At 34.9% G+C, this 19,524-nt stretch overlaps 4 protein-coding genes and 1 pseudogene across 6 annotated transcripts; 3 read left to right on the top strand and 2 right to left on the bottom strand.

Annotated features, from left to right (window-relative positions):
- The first annotated feature begins 2,147 nt into the window (after positions 1 to 2,147).
- Positions 2,148 to 8,688, top strand: LOC107015439 (TSET complex member tstD-like). Of its 2 annotated transcripts, XR_001456344.2 has the most exons (8): positions 2,148 to 2,376; positions 3,952 to 4,065; positions 4,366 to 4,445; positions 6,044 to 6,168; positions 6,324 to 6,439; positions 7,502 to 7,853; positions 7,957 to 8,067; positions 8,166 to 8,688. XR_001456344.2 is itself a non-coding variant. In XM_015215704.2 (5 exons), exons 1-5 carry the CDS (start codon positions 2,324 to 2,326, stop codon positions 6,393 to 6,395), a joined length of 444 nt encoding a protein of 147 aa, XP_015071190.1. In that variant the 5' UTR covers positions 2,149 to 2,323; the 3' UTR covers positions 6,396 to 6,739. The 2 variants fall into 2 exon arrangements, 1 of the variants encoding a protein (XP_015071190.1); XM_015215704.2 differs by lacking the exons at positions 7,502 to 7,853; positions 7,957 to 8,067; positions 8,166 to 8,688 and having other exon boundaries at positions 2,149 to 2,376; positions 6,324 to 6,739.
- LOC107015438 (embryo-specific protein ATS3B-like) lies at positions 7,613 to 8,662 on the top strand. Its single transcript, XM_015215703.2, has 3 exons — positions 7,613 to 7,853; positions 7,957 to 8,067; positions 8,166 to 8,662. The coding sequence occupies exons 1-3, from the start codon at positions 7,701 to 7,703 to the stop codon at positions 8,499 to 8,501; spliced, it is 600 nt and encodes a 199-aa protein (XP_015071189.1). The 5' UTR covers positions 7,613 to 7,700; the 3' UTR covers positions 8,502 to 8,662.
- Positions 8,689 to 10,304: 1,616 nt separating the features above from the next.
- LOC107013827 (probable polygalacturonase At3g15720) lies at positions 10,305 to 13,570 on the top strand. The gene is made up of 9 exons (XM_015213703.2): positions 10,305 to 10,607; positions 10,859 to 10,996; positions 11,112 to 11,285; positions 11,396 to 11,419; positions 11,503 to 11,710; positions 12,326 to 12,407; positions 12,490 to 12,595; positions 12,718 to 12,834; positions 12,928 to 13,570. The coding sequence occupies exons 1-9, from the start codon at positions 10,464 to 10,466 to the stop codon at positions 13,156 to 13,158; spliced, it is 1,224 nt and encodes a 407-aa protein (XP_015069189.1). The 5' UTR covers positions 10,305 to 10,463; the 3' UTR covers positions 13,159 to 13,570.
- Positions 10,630 to 10,761, bottom strand: LOC114076602 (annotated as a pseudogene).
- A 199-nt stretch (positions 13,571 to 13,769) lies between the features above and the next one.
- LOC107012551 (DCC family protein At1g52590, chloroplastic) lies at positions 13,770 to 18,488 on the bottom strand. 2 transcript variants are annotated; one of them, XM_015212421.2, is made up of 5 exons: positions 18,192 to 18,488; positions 15,179 to 15,236; positions 14,478 to 14,585; positions 14,191 to 14,283; positions 13,770 to 14,108 (listed from the first exon to the last, which is right to left on the bottom strand). In XM_015212421.2, the coding sequence occupies exons 1-5, from the start codon at positions 18,400 to 18,402 to the stop codon at positions 14,024 to 14,026; spliced, it is 555 nt and encodes a 184-aa protein (XP_015067907.1). In that variant the 5' UTR covers positions 18,403 to 18,488; the 3' UTR covers positions 13,770 to 14,023. The 2 variants fall into 2 exon arrangements, with proteins under 2 accessions (XP_015067907.1, XP_015067908.1); XM_015212422.2 differs by having other exon boundaries at positions 13,784 to 14,105; positions 18,192 to 18,485.
- Positions 18,489 to 19,524: the final 1,036 nt, after the last annotated feature.

Genomic DNA, 19,524 nt, shown 5'->3' with positions numbered 1-19,524 from the left:
ATTTTATGCTTCATGATAATAGTATTTTTATTTATTTTTTTAGAAATTACAACACTTAAAAGAGGATGTTTAGATTGAATTAAAAGTTGATTAATTTTATTTTAAGTTAGATCTTTTTTAATTTATGGAACTGTTTGGCAATAATAAGACAACTTAACATAAGTAAAAAATGACAAGTTAAGAAATGTTTGACAAGGTCAAAAAATAACTTAAAACAACTTTAAATAAGTGAAAAATCAAAAGTAAATCTCCTCCTACTTTTTTTTTACTTAAAAATTATTTTAATTCAACTTTTTAAATCAATTCGGGCTCTAAAACATGACTAACCGCCCCTATTAAAGAAAAAATGGCTTGGCATGACCGGAACATTCCATTTTACTAATTAGCAACATATAGTCCTCTTTTTTTTTGACAATTTTTTTTTTTAATTTTGTAATTAGTAGCACTTGAGAATTCTTTTAATTAAATTAAATAATTTTATAAAGTGGCAACGTGGGGTATCCTTTTTTATTCAGAAGTGTTTTTTTTTTGTTTTTTTTTTCTTTTCTTTTCCACACTACAAAGATTCTTTTGAATTATGTTTTTTATTGATATATTTATTCAATTCTTTTTTCTTATTCATTACTTTAAATAAAAGATGATTTACTTTCTGTTTATTAGTTTAACATATTTGAAATCTATAAAAATATTTGTTCATAGTGTTTATTTTTTTCTTTTTCACTTTTAAATTTTTGATGGTTTATTGATGTTTTACTCGTCAATTTCTCTAAATGTTAGTCTATGTTTGATTCTCTCTTGTATTGCCGTCCAATTTTTTGGGGGTTTTAATTTTTGAAATTGAAGGTTGTATCTAATTTAGGCAAAATTTACATAATAGTAATTGATTGTAGGTATCAAGTATCATGCTTAAGAAAGTTAATTCCTAAGATTATTCATAAAAAAAATATACTTTGATTCTAATTTTGTAGAATCTCCATCCATAACTCTAAATTTTAGCCATGTACGTTCTTCTCGTTATCCAATTCGACTTGTATGTTTGTTATAGAGCATTTTAAATTTCACGTGTAATACACACTGAAAAAATAATCTGAAATACATACAAATTTTGAGTGAATGAATACACGAATATCTATACATGAATGCAATGCATACATGATGTTCATGATTTAAAAAAAATACTCAATACATTATTTACACATTATAAGTGAATGAAAACATAAAGTGTTTGATTTTTTAAATATGCATGCACTGTTTTTTTAAATATGTATAAACTGAAGGGGATAACATAACTATAAATGCATATTAATACTAAGTGGATGAATATACCACTTTGTTACCTATATACAATCATCAAGTATACAATTGATTTTTAATCGAGTAACGAACAAAAAAAACATCTGAAAATATATAATTTATGTTTTTAGGTGGTTATGTATTGTATATATAATTTTTTATGTTTCTTATTTTTGTTATTTATTGATGATTGATTATACGAGGAGAACAAAAGAAACTATTAAAATGTATTTTTTGTTTAATGGTTTTTTTTTGTTTTTCTCATATAACCAATCATCAATAAACAACAAAAATAACGAAAACATCAAAAATTATATATACAATATATAACCGCCTGAAAACGAAAAACAAAGATTAAAGATTAAAGTCTTTTTAACTTTTTCATAAACTTGATAGTGATTAGATATGTAAATGAATAGAACCAAGTGCAATATGAAATATTCATAAACACTTCTAGCCCCTTTCTACGAGATCACTCTCGAGTTTTGAGTGTTATAGTCTTATGGACCATAACCATCATTGATGAAAGAACCGTTTTATAAGTAAGGACCTAAGTGAAGCTCTTTAAATCAAAAATTGAATAAAGTATGATTTTTTCAAATTCATAAAAATTTAAATCAAATAGCATAAATAACTATTTTTATACATATTACCCATCAATATAGATGTATATAGTTTAGGTAGCCAAAGACAAAAACAATGTGGCAAAAAAAATAATTACCAAAACATTATTCAGTGTATAACTTTGAAGGTTTTAATGAGAGTTTTTTTTTTTCCCAGTAATGAGAGTTCTCTTTTTAAAAAACAAAAACAAAATGAAATTACAAGAAGATAAATGGTTACTATTTTATTCGACTCAAAAAGGAAAAGAAACAGAAAAGACAAAGAAATAGTTAGTATTCGGTAAGACAAAGGTCAAAATAGAATTAGCAGTCAAAATTCTTCAACGCCTGAAAACGCGATTTCTGATCCGAGTTTTCCGATCAGTGATCAGATCAGCAGACAATAGCATTTGAATAAGGGTTAGAAAATGCTTCTGGCGGTCTTATTTTCCAACTCTGAGGGCAACATCCTCGTCGAACGGTAACATACTCATTTCTTCCCGTAAAATATTACTTTGAGAATTTCCTGTTTAAATCGATGCGCTTTCTATTAAATTTTATTTATTGCTTATGGTATCTGTTTCATAAGATCTGCTGATCTCTAGTTTATTGTTTTTTTGGGGCTTTGTTCTGTTTGATTGGAAATCATTCAGGAAGAAGCTCAATTTTGCATTCCATTAAATTGATGCTTCTCCATATCACATATTAGCCTGAGTTCCTTTTAATTTTTATAATAGGTGTCTTGGGACTGATTGGGCGCCCCTCGACTAATTCCATGTGATGCCTCCCTCTCCTAAGCACCTCGACTAATTCCATCGGATGCCTCACTCTCCAACCACCAAAATGTTTTCAACCTACGGTCACCACTAGGCTACATCCTTGGTGCATTAAGTTCCTCTTAGCACACCACAAGTGGAGGAAGATAGAGGAAAGCATTTAATGAAGAGAATAAAGAACGAGCAAAAGAAATCTTCTGTATGAAATTTGTTTCTTTTGCTGTGTGTGTTTGTTGAAGTTGATTTCCTCCATACTCTAGAATTTTTATGACTTGAGGGGTGGCTTTTGATAAACACCTATGATTACTAGTACTACAATACGACTCCATTCTAAGCTAGTTGAATTGTGGTTGGTTATAGAGATCCTTAATATCCATTTTGACTTGTAAGTTGTAACATCCAATAACTCCATAATTTAGACTTCTTCAACACTAGATTCTCTTCATTCTCTACCGACTGAATTAAGTCCCAGCAAAAACTGGAACTAATAAATGGACTTTCTGTTATTGTCTATAAGAATCATTTCAGACATTTTTCTCAATGTAATTTTAGGTATACTCTGCCCTTTAAGCACCTTCTGCTTTCATGGTATGCTACCTACCGACTCATACATACGGAGGTCTTCATATGGCATGACCAGACCAATCTAAGGAACCATTTATCATCATCTCCTATGTGTGCTACTTGTCCTTCTATTGGTGGTGATCATTTTAGTACTGTCTAATTTTCTATAGTCGTCATCCATCTTGTAGTCGCATTCTATGTTCATCTTGTGTAAGGCCCAATATTTACTCTCATATAAAATCACTGGTCTTACCGCCATTTTAAAAAGATACTCATCACTTTGATGTTGATCATCCTATTTCATAGTACTAATACTAATGTACACTCTTAAAAAAAATACTAATGTTGCGCTCATCTATTTTGACTATCATTTATTGATGCTATGTATGAAATATTCATCTATTGTGTCATTTTTCTGAAATTAAGTGAGTCCAAAAATTTGAAACATTAGATCATGTACTAAAATCTGAAGATTTCCATTATCTTTTTTCAATTTGTATTGCACTAAGAGTTCATGGCATCAATATACATATGGGACAGTGCCTTTTCTTCTTTTGTTTTTAATGGAATAATCCCTTCACGGAGATAATTATTCTATTGTTCCTTCAATCAAAGTTCTCCAGTGGGAAAGGGGCTTTTATTTGTCGTACAGAAAACAACTTTTTAGTTTTTCTTTTCCAGGCAGGAATGACTTCTTTTAATTTTTTCTCTTGCAGTTTTAATGGAGTACCAGCAGAGGAGCGTCTGCATTGGAGGTCTTTCCTAGTTAAGCTAGGTGCGGAGAATCTTAGAGGGATTAAGAATGAAGAACTCCTAGTGGCTTGCCACAAGTATGTGAATTTGTTTTTGTGGTTATTTTTTCAAACATTCCTGACCAATGGAAATAACATAATAAATAAAAACAACTGTGAATTGGAGAGGTGAGGAGGGAGGGATGAACAAGATTGCTTGCTTCCAAGTTTCCCCCTTTGTAGTGTTTGGAACTGAATTTATATCAATTGGCTGCTTGCTTCTGGAAAGCACTCTCCTTTCAGCTGAACCTTAATAGAAGATTATTGTATTTAAGGGTGGTTTGCTAACAATTAGGACTGTTTTTATCTGTAGTATTTTCACAAACTTATCATCTGCAGGTCTGTTTACATTGTATACACAATACTTGGAGATGTCAGCATCTATGTTGTAGGAAAGGATGCGTATGATGAACTTGCATGTAAGTGTACCACATACACTTTAAGTCATTAACCTTTATGTTTAAAAGAAAAAAAAAATAAGTTCTCCTGATGCATGGTACAGTTTTTTAAGGCCTCATTAGCAATTAATTTATGATGAAAAGACACTTTAAATTGTGTTGTCTTCTTCTCATATGTATAAGCTTTATTTAGACATGCTGTTTATGCCGTCTTCATGTAGCTTAAAGCATGCTTTTGGCAATAAATTTAGGTGGTTGAGTTGAAGAACGCGAACTTGTTCTGACCTTAATTATGTGAACACCAATGCCTTTGCGAACTTTGAAGTTGCTGAATGTTCCAAACTAATTTGATTTCATGATTTGGAATGTTGCCATTTAATTTTCAAGTCAATCATCCTTTCTTTTGTGTGTATTAAAAGAAAATCTCTAAATACAAGTCAACTTACTAAGTACCTAAAGGTGTATTTAGCGGTCAATGAAGAGGGACTAATACTGTCCAAGATAAGGTTTCAAATGTAGCCGAGTTAAAAATTAGGTGGTTTGTTTTCATCTGCCTGTGTCTTGGCAGACAGTTTTCTAAGTAGCAGGTATCCGGTGGACATGTTGCCCGGATATCGCCGTGATAAAAAATAAACATGCTCAACTTACTAAATAGTTTTCCTATCATTGTTTTGACTCTATGTCTCTATCATATATTGGAGTTATTACCCAAGATCTACTCTAGAAGAGTGTGTGTACCTAAAATAAATGATTGAGTTTTCTGCAATTAAAACGCAATGTGCAGCTTACTTTTAGTTTGTGCACATAATTGCATCATGGTGTTCATTCCACGAAAAAGAGATTTTCAATCTGAAGCTTATTTGATGTCCTTCAATATTTTAGTGTAGATTACATAAGTGAGCTGATTTTTCTTATACTTGAGGTGTTCTATTCTCTGGAGGGGGGAAGCAACCACTAAGAGCCTGTTTGGCTCAGCTTAAAAGCTGGTCAAACTGACTTAAAAGCTGGTTTTTGACTTATTTAGCTGTTTGGCAATACTCAAAATAACTTATTTTAAGTTAAAAAATACTTATCTTAAGTCAAAAGTTAAAAGCTGGGGTAGGGGTGCTTTTTTTTTTTTTAGCTTATAAGTTGTTTTAAGTTGACCACATTTTTATCTTTTTGCCCTTAATATTTTTATACAATCTCCAAATTACCACATAACCCTAACATCTCTTTCTTCCATTTTTCCCTTTTCACGTTTGGCATAGCAACTTCAACACTTTTATCCAAACGCATAACTGCTTATTTTAAAAATAAGTTTCAGCACTTTCAAAAGTACTTTTTTAAAGCTGCTTTTATTAAGCCCATCCAAACGGGCCCTAACTCTACCACATTAGCTTAGATGACAAATCCCATTGTAGCTTCCATGGGAACCACAACATCTACATGTCTGCCAATGTTCTTATGGAAACCTCCATCAAGGTTATGTTGTCTTCCCATCAGTTGTGTGGTGTCTTGTCAACGGGGATTATCTAGGTTGCTTTTCCATATGTTGGGATGTCTGTTCTACACTTGTATATAGCATCATCAAACTTGTCTTTCCATTCTTTTATATAGACTTTTGGCTTTATTTGCAGTGTCTGAAGCAATCTTTGTTATAACATCTGCTATCAAGGATGTATGTGGAAAACCTCCAACGGAGAGACTTTTCCTGGATAAGTATGGAAAGATTTGCTTGTGCCTGGATGAGATTGTGTGGACGGTAAGATAAAATATCTCTGTGTTGTAACATAAAACAATTTCACATGCTTGAAACTCTCCATCTTCTCAAGTATTTCAGTGTTATGAAATTCTTAAAGCTGTTAACATGCTGCTGTCTGGATAATGATATATTATTCCGCTTTTTGTATTTTGAAGGGGTTGCTCGAAAACATTGATAAAGATAGAATCAAGAGACTTGTTAGGTTGAAACCACCAACAGAATTCTGATGAAGATTTTTTATGCAAAGCTCCTGGGACTCAAGCTGCACTCTGTACGTCAAGTATAGTTTTAATGCATGTTTTGTATCTTCATTTGGCTTATGGATTGTCTATTAGTAATTTTATTAGCAGGTTTTAGCACTTAAATTTGATTTATTTACTTGGCCAGATAAGAAAAATCACTCCCCATAACCTTTGAAAAGCGGAGAAGGGATGAATGGATTCCTATTCCTTCTCTACATTCTTCGACTTGTTTGAGGATTGTATCTCTATTTTACCCTTCCAGTTGAACGGAATATGGTTTTCGACCTCTGAATTTGTGCGTTTTTATTAATGGTCTTTTAACTATGTAACTTCTCTTTAAACTTTGTAGTTTTGCCTTAGCTTATATGTCAATGTCCAGTAATAAATTACTGTGGGTGCCGCCTACTACTTCCCTCTCTCACCAGCCTCCCCTAATAAAGTCAAGGAAAAATTCAGCACCAAAACGCTATGGATTTTACCAAAACTTCTTTCATCTACCCAAAATAGATTAAAAGTTGTGCTAGCCACAACAATACATTATCTTGTTCTGAAATTTTAATATATCATCAATTTTGAATCTAATCAGAAATTTCTGAAGGAACATGCTTGAAGTCTAAACCAGGAAGTAGAGTTTAGATAAGGACTATTTTGTATTTATTTTAAAGAAATGACATAAGGAACCGCAGCTCCAGCTACCAAACAAGCCATCCCTATCAGATAAAACACATCCGAAACTTTTTTTATTGGATTTGAATAGAATGTCCATATACTTGCTCACTAAGATACATAAAGCCACGAATAAGTCAATACTGTGTCCAAACTCCAAAATATAGTCTACTACTCTTCCTTACCATGCGGTAAGCAATTATTCGTGAAATTTCACTGATAAAGTTTGAAAAAGATAGGGTGTATGTAGACTTTTTTTTCTACCTCCGTGCTGTATTTGACAGGGTGTATGTAGACTTTTTATCCTACCCCTGGCACCTGCATTTTATATATTTTGCATATTTATACCTCATTCATAAGGTATATTTGTCAATGCTTAAATTTAAATATTATTTGCATGCCAAACACGTTTGTACTACTTGCAGCACCAGCCATCCGTTTTACCTGCCACCCTGATACCTTCTGTCTACGCTCATTAGACACGGAATGACGAATATACCCTTTCCTTATTATCTAAACATTAGTTGTGTGCCGTTCGAAGTTTTGCCACAAATTAGTAAACGCCGATTGCCATATCATATTCCAAAAACTGGTTAAACAAGTTTACCTAACAGAGGGTTCTCGATGTCACCAGCCATGACCAGCCGGCCGGCGATGCTCTTTCTTCTCGTTATCACCGTCGCTTCCATAACTTCCGGTGTCCAAGCATCAAGATCCATCGTGTTCTTGCCCCAGCCTTTGTCATCCCTCGATATAATCAATACCACTCTGCACCAGGTATGATTCAGTCATTTCTTCTCCTTTTTGGTTCCGCAATATCAAGTATCAATTAATTAACCAAACAATATGTTTTGAGCACGGATTAATCTGAATATTTTAGGGACAAAATGCACGCTGTTCATTTACGGTAAGCATAAGGACAAGCTGCTCTTCTCCAGCTTACACTAGAGACCAAATTAGTTTAGCCTTTGGCGATGCTTATGGAAATCAGGTAACAAATACCGGTTCTCATACCGCTTTAAGCTCCAATTTGTTTTAATTTCACTGTTCAATTGTCCAACACGGATCGGAATACCATTTTTTCCCCAGGTTTATGCACCGCGGATAGATGACCCGGCAAGCAGGGCTTTTGAGCGGTGTTCGAAGGATACATATACGGTATACGGTCCATGTACGTATCAGATCTGTTATGCGTACCTGTACAGGAGCGGATACGATGGATGGATACCGTATGATGTTACCATCTACGGCTACAACTCGAAAGCCGTCACCTTCATCTACAATGTTGCCATCCCGGGAAACACTTGGTACGGCCACAATTACTGCCGTTCACGGGCTGTGAAATCTGCCGGAAACTTGGGCTGGAGTTTGCTTTCTGTTGGTTCCACTATGTTGTATACAATTGCTGGGCTATTTCGTGGTTAGAGTTTATGGGCCTTATGGTTGTTTTGTCTGAATTGGGCCTTGCGTAGAAAGCCTGCCTAGTTTTATGGGATTTGTAGGTTGGCTTGACCAATTTCTTTTGGGGTTATTCACGTGTTGTTTTGATAAATAAATGAAGTGAATGTTAATGCCACTTGCACTTAGGTATGGTAAATTAGTTACTTTGGTATATAACATTGTTAAAATGCAAGACGAATATTCGAGATTCGATTCGATACGGGAATAGGTTTAGCAAGATATGCTATCCTTTGGGATGTATTGGAAGAAGTTAGATTTCTCAATGACGATATGATTAAATAAAGGCGTGTTCTCAATTAGTTAAAATTTACAAATGAAATTTTCACACTTGGTATAAGACTATAAGTAGATCTCGGCTAAGTATTAGATATCATTATCAAATGTGATCAGATCAAATGGATTATTACATGACACAAGACTTTTTGTTGTTATTTAAAGATAGATTTAACGATATGACTTAATAAAACTTAAAAGTAACAATTAACGACACAATACAATAATCAACAAGTCAATAACCATCCAAGCAAGCTAAAAACTCAATCAGATTTTTTTCATTAAAAAAATGTTATCAATTCCGTTAGAACGAAGTAGCAAGCAGATCTACTTTATGAAATAATTCTTGATATTTCTTTAATTCCTTCTAAAATAATCTTTGTAGTCCAAATCCAATGTAAAGTCAGATTTCTAGTAATTTTTTAAATAAGGCTGCTAATTTATTACTACTGTAGTATTATTAAAATACCAAATTATAATAAGTGAACAAAATCAAATAATTCTACCTGCCTTAGCCTTGAGCCAAACTTTTCCTATCTATCCAACGTTGCTGAATATTTTTTTGTAAGCAGGAAAACTTGGTGAAATTTGAACCAAATGGAATTACAATAAGTAGGTCGCAATGTCAATATAGTTTTAAACATCAATCTAGTGGATAATATAGGTTAATCATTATTGTTGGTATTTATAATCCCAAAATGCAATATCAATATAGCATGTAATATAGGTTAAAATATCAATCTAGTGGATAATATAGGTTAATCATTATTGCTGGTATTTATAATTCTATTTATTTTTGGTTGCTTGCCTTTCGATTGAAGTAATAAAGGAGGATCGATTATCGTACCACTATTTAAATTAATATAACTCTTGTCCCATTTTATAACGGGAGAAAGTTTAACTCCAAACGGTCTAAGAAAGAAAAGAAGATTTTTAAAATTTGTGGTCTAAAATGAATGATAGAAATTTCTGTGCCTATAAATTATTTCATTAAGGGAAAAATAGATATTTTAAAGTTAAATTGTTACTTAATATAAAAACGTGTCATATTTTTTTAAGTTAGACCGAGGGAGTAATAAGTTTCCTCGAATTTATATAGTACGTACGATAAGTATTTTCTTTTCTTTTGTAGACTTCGAACGCAACTAAAAAATCCAAATAATACTACTTGCGTAATTCGTATTATTTGCTTCGATCGACGAGAAAAAGTGAGAGATCCAAGAGGATTAAAGCAACTTGATCTATTAAAAAGAAATCGTTAGTCAAATATATGTATTTAGTTTATATGAAACTTCAATAAAATGATATTGGTAAACGGTGGACGAATTTTATATTTCATATTTTCGACCTTTTTTATGTAACACTATTATTACTATTTGAAGAGTCTAATGAATTTTTCATTAATCGTGTTTAATTTCTTTGAATATGTAAATTTACATTGAAATTAGTTGGTTTAATTGTGTTACGTAAAATGGAATGGATGGAGTAGTTGTTTTGATACAAAAATGTTTGCTAGTTATTGTGATTTGTAACTTACACCTCAAGTAGTGCAAGGAATCATGGCTTTTTATTATTCTATGCTTTATTTATTATATATATAAGTAGAAGATTTAGACATTCTTACCAATGCATGGTTCTTGTACTACCTAGATCATGATGATTAGTAATTCGCAGTTTTACTTGGTAACTTTCTTGGTTTTGTTGTGCATAGTTTCTTCTGTACGGAGTGCTGATATTAAAACTTTCAATGTCATCGATTTTGGGGCTGTCGGAGATGGAAGAACTGATGATCTCCCGGTACATTAAAATTTATTTTTATTTTATTTATCTTACGCAAAGATCCGAGTAGGAAGCTACTCTGATGTTAAAAAACGAGTTAATATTGTGTGAATCAATGGCTTACATGAACTCATACTATACTTGATCTTAGCCAAAAGGCAAAGATAAAGGTATACACAAACATTTATTTCTTAAATTTTCTCGTTTTTTTTAATACCATATACGTGAGAATTCAATTTTTAAACATTTGATCATGTATATATATGCAGGCTTTCCTCAAGGCATGGGAAGCTGTATGTCAATCGGAATCCAGTCGTGTAATTCTTGTTATACCAAAAAGAAAGAAATTCTTACTTAAGCCTTCGGAATTTGATGGTCCTTGCAAGCCCTCCAGTATACATATTCAGGTTATGATGCCCTTCACCTACAATTACTCGTCAGAAAAGTGATCGTTTTTAAAAAATTTAAGTTATAATGTCAAAATGGGTAGATTTGACAAATAATTTTGTTAACTTATTTCAGGTATCTGGAAATATAATTGCACCTAACTCAAAATCAGCATGGGATGGAGCTGCAACCAATGCATGGCTCACTTTTGCGAATATTGACCATCTTACTGTAAATGGCAATGGAGTTTTTGATGGCCAAGGCCATATATGGTGGTCAAATGCTTGCACCAATGATAACACATCCCCAGTAAGCTTAAAATCTTTAGTATTTTCAAAGTTTTTCATGAAGAAAATCCTCTAGAAGCCTTCAAAGTTCTAACTTATTTCTTACATATGGAATTATTATTTTTTGACCAGGAAACACAATGCAAAGGACCCACTGTAAGTACACACAATGGTTTTCAAATTTCCTGTGTATAACGTATATGTACTAAAGTATTGTGATGATTATCCAATATATTTAGGCATTGATTTTCAGAAGATGTGATCAGCTTCGAGTCAGGGGAGTAACGATAATTAGAAGTGCTAGAAGTCATATCATATTGACTGCTTGCAATGAAGTTAGCATTGCTAATATTCGTATTATGTCCCCTGGTGATAGTCTCAACACCGATGGGATTGACGTTTCCGGTAGCACTAATGTACAAATACAAAACTCTCTCATCGCAACAGGTATATTTTCACTATCGATGAATTTAACTTATAAACACTGATAAATTTCACCGTTAAGTGACTTAAAATAGCACAGTAATGATAAGTTAAACTATCAACCTGAAAAATAAAGCAACTGACTAGGATGTAAAAGTTTGAATTAACAAAAGCTTTTACAACTAAGAAGAGTCAGTCCGGTGCACGAATATCCCACTTTCATGCAGGATTTGGAAAAGATCAACTGCACCCTAAATAGATGTAGTGTAGACAACCTACCCTGATGCAAGTACCAATGGTTGATTCCACAATTCAAACCAGTAAGCTCTAGGTTATATAGAGACAATTTTTTCATTGCTGTCCCAAGACTTCCCTTCATAAAAGTTTTTACACTATCAAAGTATATAAGTTAAATCCCTACTAATATTACCAAGGGCAGAGTTAGAGTTGAGCTCACGGGTCCGATACAAAAGAACTAGAATCCGAAACTTAAACTTCAAATCCTGGCTCAACCTCTAACTATAACTCCATTTTGATTTATCCATGAACTTACACTTCTTCAGGAGTGAAAAATCTGGTTTGATTGATTCTTATTATAACGGATTTACTCCACATGTTTTGGGCAATGAATTATGATAGGTGACGACTGTATTGCAATAGGAGGAGGATCGTCCAACATTAGTATTAGCGGCATAACATGCGGACCTGGCCATGGTATTAGGTAATTGTTGAATTTTCAAATTCTAGTTCACTAGAATGTTGTAACTTCTAAATAAAACTTTGAAAAAAATTAATGGCTGTAGTATTGGATCCTTGGGAGAAGGAGGATTTGAAGTCGTGGAAGATGTGAATGTAAGAAATTGCACGATGAAAGACACCTTAGCAGGAGTAAGGATTAAGACCTGGCAGGTAATGTGCACTTAGTTTTTGATCAGCTTGGAAATGCTCAGATAATTTTCGTCATTTACACTTGACAAATACTGCAGTAATTGTTACAACTATAACTAGCTAACATATTTTGAATGGAACAGGGAGGCGAAGGGTATGCAAGGAGGATTGCTTTTGAAGGAATTGTATTTATTGCAGTCAACAATCCCATCATCCTCGACCAGTTTTACTGTCCCAGTCGAGTCAATTGCAAAAAAGATGTGAGAAAACAAACAAAAGATATATAGACTGGAAACTCGGGACTGATTGTTGAATTTCATTACTAATTGGTTGTTTTGACTAATTTAATGCAGACAGCTGCAGTAGCATTGAGTGACATAACATTCAGAGGAATACTAGGGACTTCCCTGATGGACGAGGTGATAAATCTGAGCTGCAGCGAGACTGTCGGCTGCAAAAACATACTTGTTGATCGAGTATATATATCATCTGTTAATGGTAACCCTGTTCATGCCAAGTGCATCAATGCTCATGGAAGATACACTCATACTAGCCCTGCTGTGAAATGTCTGCTGCTGCCATAGTTTTAATGTCTCAATGCCTTATTGTTCAACAAAGACTATTAAAGGAGTAGATTGGGAGAAGGAGAGACACGTACCATTCTTCTCAACTATTATAGACTTATTATAGCTAAATCGTTATTTAAGAAGTTGTTATATTCAAGTCTTATGGAATACAGTTTCTGTAATGAATAACCCAGAAGTCAAAAGCCACTATTGTGTTTTTCTTTTCTTGATATATCTTTTCTTCTTCTTAAAACCGGTAACTCTCTTTATTTGATTTGTTCATTAGCCACAATATTATTATGTGCAAAACATTCTATTCAACTGTTATAATCTTACATCTATGTCGTTATTTTAGGGAATTATTCAACTGTTATAATCTTACATCTATGTCGTTATTTTAGGGAATTATCAGATTCAAGGCTTATGGATACATATTCTTTGATGAATAACTAATCAGAGCCACATTTCCTTTTTGATAGCTGGAATATCTCTGTACACAGAACATTCTATTCAAATTAGAGGGAAAAAGGAAATCGTAGAGCATTTCATTGGAATTGGAACTTAGTTATGTATAAACCACAAGTTTCTAGTATAACAGATATAACTAATTGACAGAATAAGACATTAGATAAAAAGTATGAACTTCAGTATAAAACAATTAATAAGATTGTTCGTTTTTTCTTTCTCTATTCTGTAACCAGTCATAACACCAGAACCATACAACAATAATAATCAAGTTTAGATGCTAAATATGCAGACAACAGCAAGTCATAATATGTTCTATACACAAGAGTATTTACTTGCACGAGAGAAGAAGTACCAGTTTCTGTATAGTGTATAATCACATGAACTAGAACAGCCAAACGGTGCTTAGAGTCTCCATTTATATCTCACATGATTCGGAGCGGCCAAAGAGTGCATAACGGTTATTGGCAACATTATCATATGCAAAGTCTCGAATGAATCTGCTAAAATGAGGGGAAAACTAAGCACAGAAGTAAAGCAAGTTCCTACATTCACCATGATTGGGATAAGAACGGTGAAACTTACAGAGGCACAAACTGTACGAAGAATGCTAGCTGAGGGAAAGGCAAGTTAATGTACTCCATAATCTTCAGAACAGCTTCGGATTTCACATAAGACCTGAAATGAAAACAGTGATCACTAGTTACTCCTGCTATGATTGCTAGTTGCTACAACATTAGTATTGTCTGGACAACATTTGAATTGAAGTTGGAGTTGGAAAAAAGGTACTCCAATATGTAAAAAGTCGGGCCCCTTACTTCCTTCCTTCCACCCCCCACCCCCTTTTTTTTTCCGTGGAACATACAGCATACCTATCTTTTTCAACAAGCACAACACTTGAAATATCATCAGGAGCTCTGCCAGATCTCCTCAACAGGTTCTTCCCTGCTTCACTTTGTAAAGCTTCATACCGAATTCTCCTGGATGTCGACAGAATGAGGAATTAAAGAAAAAATAGTCTTGAAGAAAACCAAAAAACCACTGAACAGATAATGATGATGACAACAGTAAGAAGTCTGACTGCTAATAACATTTCCTTGATTAAATGAGCTCAGACGATTTCCGTTAGCAGACTCATCTTCTGAAAGAAAACTATGTGAGACTCTCTTTGGATCAAATTTATACGAAAACTATGTGACATCTGGGCTTAAAATATCAAATTTGCATTTATACAATATCTCTGACATAGTAGTAACCAAATATAATTAGTGAGAATGACTGCAGGCTGCAGCATACAAGCTCTACAGAACTCTCAAGCATTTGCAAAGACAACAGAGTATAATAGAACAAATGTTAAGAGTGAGATATAAGGTCAGTCTCTGAAAGCAGACCTAGTACATAACTCCAGTCACAACTTATAACTTGGTGAACCAGGTAGGAGATCAGATCAAGAATTATCAGACTCTGATCTCCTATAAAAGGTACTACACAACTTTGTAACCTTTTACATATGCAAAGAAGTTTGAATCTAAATCCTTTCAGCCAAACACAAAAGAAGAGGGAAAACACCAACCTTTTATTATCATTATCACGGACAAACTTTACACCTCCATTACACAGGTTGCACACACCTAGAAAAAATGCAAAACATTTCTCAGTTTCACGCATAATGTTATCCTAAATCACTAAAACATTATGCTAGCTAGCTTATTCAGATCAATTAATTTAAGTTCTAAACCTGCACTTCATACAAAGAAAGTTATGCCACTAGGGAGGGTTCTTGTCAAAAACTAGAAAATTTATTTCAACAGACTGTTGGGCTTTGTGGAGGCTTGTGAGCCGGCCCGACCCATTACTGAAACCCTAGGTTAACCATTTGGCTTTCCTATAAATATGATCCTTGTATTTGTAATTCTACAGTAGCACAAGTGAAATAAAATCCTCCTGTTACAGTCGTGGAGTAGGGAAACCGAACCACGTTAAATTCTTGTGTGTCCCGTTTGTGTTCCGTTTCTCTTTTCTCTAGATTATTTGTGTGTGTTGTGTGTTTAATTCCCAACAATTGGTATCAGAGCGAGGTTTCAACAACATTGTAACACAAACTGTGAGAAATTGTCACCTAGGGTTCTTGTGTGAAGAACTGTGTGCAGGGAGGAGTAGCCGCCGTTACCGTGTGGGTAACCTCAAGCAGCAGCCGGCTAGGAGAACCGCGCAGGGTGCGAACAGCCGTCGTCCGTGTGCTGTCCGTCGCGCCGTTCCGTTGGCCGCCGCGTCGAGGAGCCTCAGATCCAGCCGCGAGCGTCCAGATCGTGAGCATCGTCCAAATCGCCGCCCGCTGTCTGTAGACGCCGTTAAGGGAATTGCCGAAGTCCTTTGAGATGGCAGAAGATGGGAAGTTCCGAATTGAGAAGTTCGATGGTACAGATTTCAGTTGGTGGAAGATGCAGATTGAAGATTTGCTGGTTCAGAAAGATTTGGACGTAGTGTTGGGTGACAAGCAAGGAAAATTGTCTGATGCAGAGTGGGCAGTTTTGGATCGGAAAGCTATGTCAGTTATCCGACTCTCGTTGACCAAGAATGTTGCGTTCAACATTCTTAAGGAGAAGACAGCGAAAGGCATCTTGGAAGCCTTGTCTAACATGTACGAGAAGCCATCTGCAGCAAACAAAATTTTTCTGATTAGAGAGTTGGTGAACACAAAGATGAAGGAAGGCAGTTCAGTTACCGAGCACATCAACTCATTGAATTCGATCTTAGCCAGACTTTTGTCAGTTGGCATTAAGTTCGATGATGAAGTTCAAGCTTTACTACTGTTATCATCATTGCCTGACAGTTGGTCCGGAACGGTTACAGCAGTTGCCAGTTCAGTGGGACCTAATGGATTCACCTTTGAGAAGATTCGTGATCTCGTTCTTGGCGAGGATGTCAGAAGAAGGAGTTCTGGAGAATCATCAGGTGATATGCTAAACGTCGTCAGAGGCAGAGGAAATAACAGAGGTAGTGGGAGCAGGAACCGAAGAAGGAGTCAGTCAAAGGCTCGGGATGGCTCAGGTGTAACATGTTGGAACTGCAAGGAGGTGGGGCATTTCAGGAATCAATGCCAGAAAGACAAACAAGTCAACATTGCAGAAGACAGCGTCAACGAGGATTTGTTTATCTGTTGCGCGGAGAGCAATGTGGATTCCTGGGTCATGGATTCTGGTGCTTCTTTTCACGCTACCCACAGCAGTGAAGCATTGCAGAATCTGGTTATTGGAGACTTTGGAAAGGTAAGGCTTGCAGACGATAGAGCTCTTGATGTTACGGGCATGGGTGACATGGTGCTGAAGACGCCAGTCGGTTTCTGGACCTTGAAGGATGTCAGAGTTGTTCCAAGCTTGACGAAAAGTTTGATTTCTGTTAGGCAGTTGGATGAACAGGGACATCATGTGAAGTTCGGAAATGGGCAGTGGAAGGTCGTGAGGGGCAATCTTGTCATGGCTCGTGGAACAAAAAGAGGATCGTTGTATATTGTCGGATTACCGTCTGAGGGAGTGACCGTCCCAGTTCAGAAGAAAAACAAAGTCCGGTTCACAGAATCTCGTGGGCAGAAGAAGGTTGTCTTTGCAAGAAAGAAACCCAGAGCCACAGGTCAGATTCAGGATGAACGAGCAAGGAAAGGTTCAGGAAGACCAGTCAGAGGCGTTTGTGGCAGTGGGAGCACCGGCCGTGCTTCAGCCAAGGCTCCTAGAAGACAGTGGGTCAAGAGAACCAGTATTCCAGCTGTTGATACGTCTCCAGAAAATTTCTTGCTGAGTATGGAGAGTGTTTGTTCTCAGGGAGTTCTAGGATCCGGCAGTTCGTGTCTCAAGTGGGAGCCGGTAGGGACCGAGGACGAGTCAAGGGCAGTTTCAGCCGTGACTGATGTGTTGAAGCTTCGGGGAGCTTCAACGGGCCTTTCAGTTGACTGATGAGAAGGCCGCTGTAGCAGGAGAGAGTTGAAAAAGATTACTAGACATACAAGTGTTCTAAGTGGATGACAGTTGAAATTCTTCAAGCCTCCAAGTGGGAGATTGTTGGGCTTTGTGGAGGCTTGTGAGCCGGCCCGACCCATTACTGAAACCCTAGGTTAACCATTTGGCTTTCCTATAAATATGATCCTTGTATTTGTAATTCTACAGTAGCACAAGTGAAATAAAATCCTCCTGTTACAGTCGTGGAGTAGGGAAACCGAACCACGTTAAATTCTTGTGTGTCCCGTTTGTGTTCCGTTTCTCTTTTCTCTAGATTATTTGTGTGTGTTGTGTGTTTAATTCCCAACACAGACCACACAAAAATGATGACAAAGTTATGCTTGAGAAACGCCTAATTCTCTTTTTGCTACAACTGGGAAAAAAGGCTGAACTTTTAGAAATTCATGTTTTGCAATAATGAGCAACCAAAAATATCTATATTCAATTTCTTCTTAATTTTCAATAAATTTAGTTGATTAAAGGATATACAGCATTCAAAAATCCTTCATTTTTTCAATAATTTCTAAAAATGTATAATCTAATCCAATTAAATTAAAGTAAAAAGAAAAATGACGCAAGGAATCAAGGTTTTACCGTCAAATAACATTATAGGGCGATTATCGAGCTCAAAGAAACTAGCAGTTTCCTCCACCCAATCCACTGCCGCTTGACGGCTGCTACTGCTGGTGTTTGGTGGCGTTGATAGAGTTGCCAACGGAGTGAATTGCCGGCGAAACCTAGCATGAAACGGAGGCGTTACAGTCAGTCCCGCATAGCTAGCGGATGAAGTGATCGCCATGTTCATTGGAACCAACTTCAAAAATCAGTTGTACTTTTGTTGATAAAAGTGGTGGTTAAAAATTAAACGATTAGCCCTTTGCTTCTGCAATTAGCAGTCCCTGAGAAAATGTTCATATTAAGGCCACGTGGAATTACCAATACCTCTAAATCAATAGTTCTTCCGTTTCAAAAAGAATGTTCGTATTTTTTTTAGTTTGTTTTAAAAAGAATGACTCTTTTCCTTTTTTGAAAATGCTTTAACTTTAACTTTCCACGTGACATGTTTAAGACCACGACATTGAAGGGCATTTTGAGACATTTGACATAACATTTATTTTTTTGGAAATACTTTAACTTTAACTTTCCACGTGTTATGTTTAAGACCACAAGATTAAAGGACATTTTGATATATTTGACATAATTTTAATTTAGAACCACAAGATTAAAAAATATTCTTTCTTTTCTTAAACTCTATTCAAGTCAAACTATATCAATCTTTTTGAAACGGAGTGAGTATTTTCTTTCTATTTTAAAAAAAAATACTTTTTCTAAATAATATTGATTTTAAAATACTTTTCTACCAAAATGCTTTGGGGCAAAGAAGTACTCTTTTGAGAAATTCAACCAAACAATTCTACACTAATGAAATGACAATAATGAAAGTAATTGTATCCATTGTCAAGTACTACAAATCAATTCTGTAAATACATAACGAATGCACTTAATAGGCTAATATACAAAAGCGGTTTATCAAAAATGTTCAATCAAGTTGCTATATTATTGTAGCTAAGAATTAGATTGGACTAAATATATTCTCAACTAAATTTGAGTGAAATAAAAATATTTTTAACTTAGTAAAATAAATCAAAAGTGCATAATTATACCAAACATATATGGTGAATTTGGCCTACTTTATTGACCTTTTTATTTTATATCAAATACACACATAAAATATCTTAATTTTCTAATTTTATATCTAAACTATTAGATGCGTAAAATTTATATTGAATAGTGGGAAAAGGGTCTGATATATCCCTCAACTTTGTCATTTGGAGCTGATATACCCCTCGTTATAAAAGTGGCTCATATATGCCCTTACCGTTATATAAACGGCTCACATATACCCCTGCCGTTACAAAATGGTTCA

This window comes from Solanum pennellii, chromosome 3 (assembly GCF_001406875.1).
Source record: "Solanum pennellii chromosome 3, SPENNV200".
Taxonomy (NCBI): Eukaryota; Viridiplantae; Streptophyta; class Magnoliopsida; order Solanales; family Solanaceae; genus Solanum; species Solanum pennellii.
Note: the sequence above shows the minus strand (reverse complement) of the source record. Positions and strands in the feature narration are given on the sequence as shown.

Coding starts and splice junctions, on each gene's coding strand:
- LOC107015439 (XM_015215704.2), top strand. CDS start 2,324: ATGCTTCTGGCGGTCTTATTTTCCAACTCTGAGGGCAACATCCTCGTC. Junction 2,377..3,951: donor GGCAACATCCTCGTCGAACG/GTAACATACTCA, acceptor TTTCTCTTGCAG/TTTTAATGGAGTACCAGCAG. Junction 4,446..6,043: donor TGCGTATGATGAACTTGCAT/GTAAGTGTACCA, acceptor CTTTATTTGCAG/TGTCTGAAGCAATCTTTGTT.
- LOC107015438 (XM_015215703.2), top strand. CDS start 7,701: ATGTCACCAGCCATGACCAGCCGGCCGGCGATGCTCTTTCTTCTCGTT. Junction 7,854..7,956: donor TCAATACCACTCTGCACCAG/GTATGATTCAGT, acceptor TGAATATTTTAG/GGACAAAATGCACGCTGTTC. Junction 8,068..8,165: donor GCGATGCTTATGGAAATCAG/GTAACAAATACC, acceptor TTTTTTCCCCAG/GTTTATGCACCGCGGATAGA.
- LOC107013827 (XM_015213703.2), top strand. CDS start 10,464: ATGATGATTAGTAATTCGCAGTTTTACTTGGTAACTTTCTTGGTTTTG. Junction 10,608..10,858: donor GAAGAACTGATGATCTCCCG/GTACATTAAAAT, acceptor ATATATATGCAG/GCTTTCCTCAAGGCATGGGA. Junction 12,596..12,717: donor TAAGGATTAAGACCTGGCAG/GTAATGTGCACT, acceptor TGAATGGAACAG/GGAGGCGAAGGGTATGCAAG.
- LOC107012551 (XM_015212421.2), bottom strand. CDS start 18,402: ATGAACATGGCGATCACTTCATCCGCTAGCTATGCGGGACTGACTGTA. Junction 15,237..18,191: donor CCCTATAATGTTATTTGACG/GTAAAACCTTGA, acceptor CATTTTTTCTAG/GTGTGTGCAACCTGTGTAAT. Junction 14,109..14,190: donor TTCGTACAGTTTGTGCCTCT/GTAAGTTTCACC, acceptor CCCTCATTTTAG/CAGATTCATTCGAGACTTTG.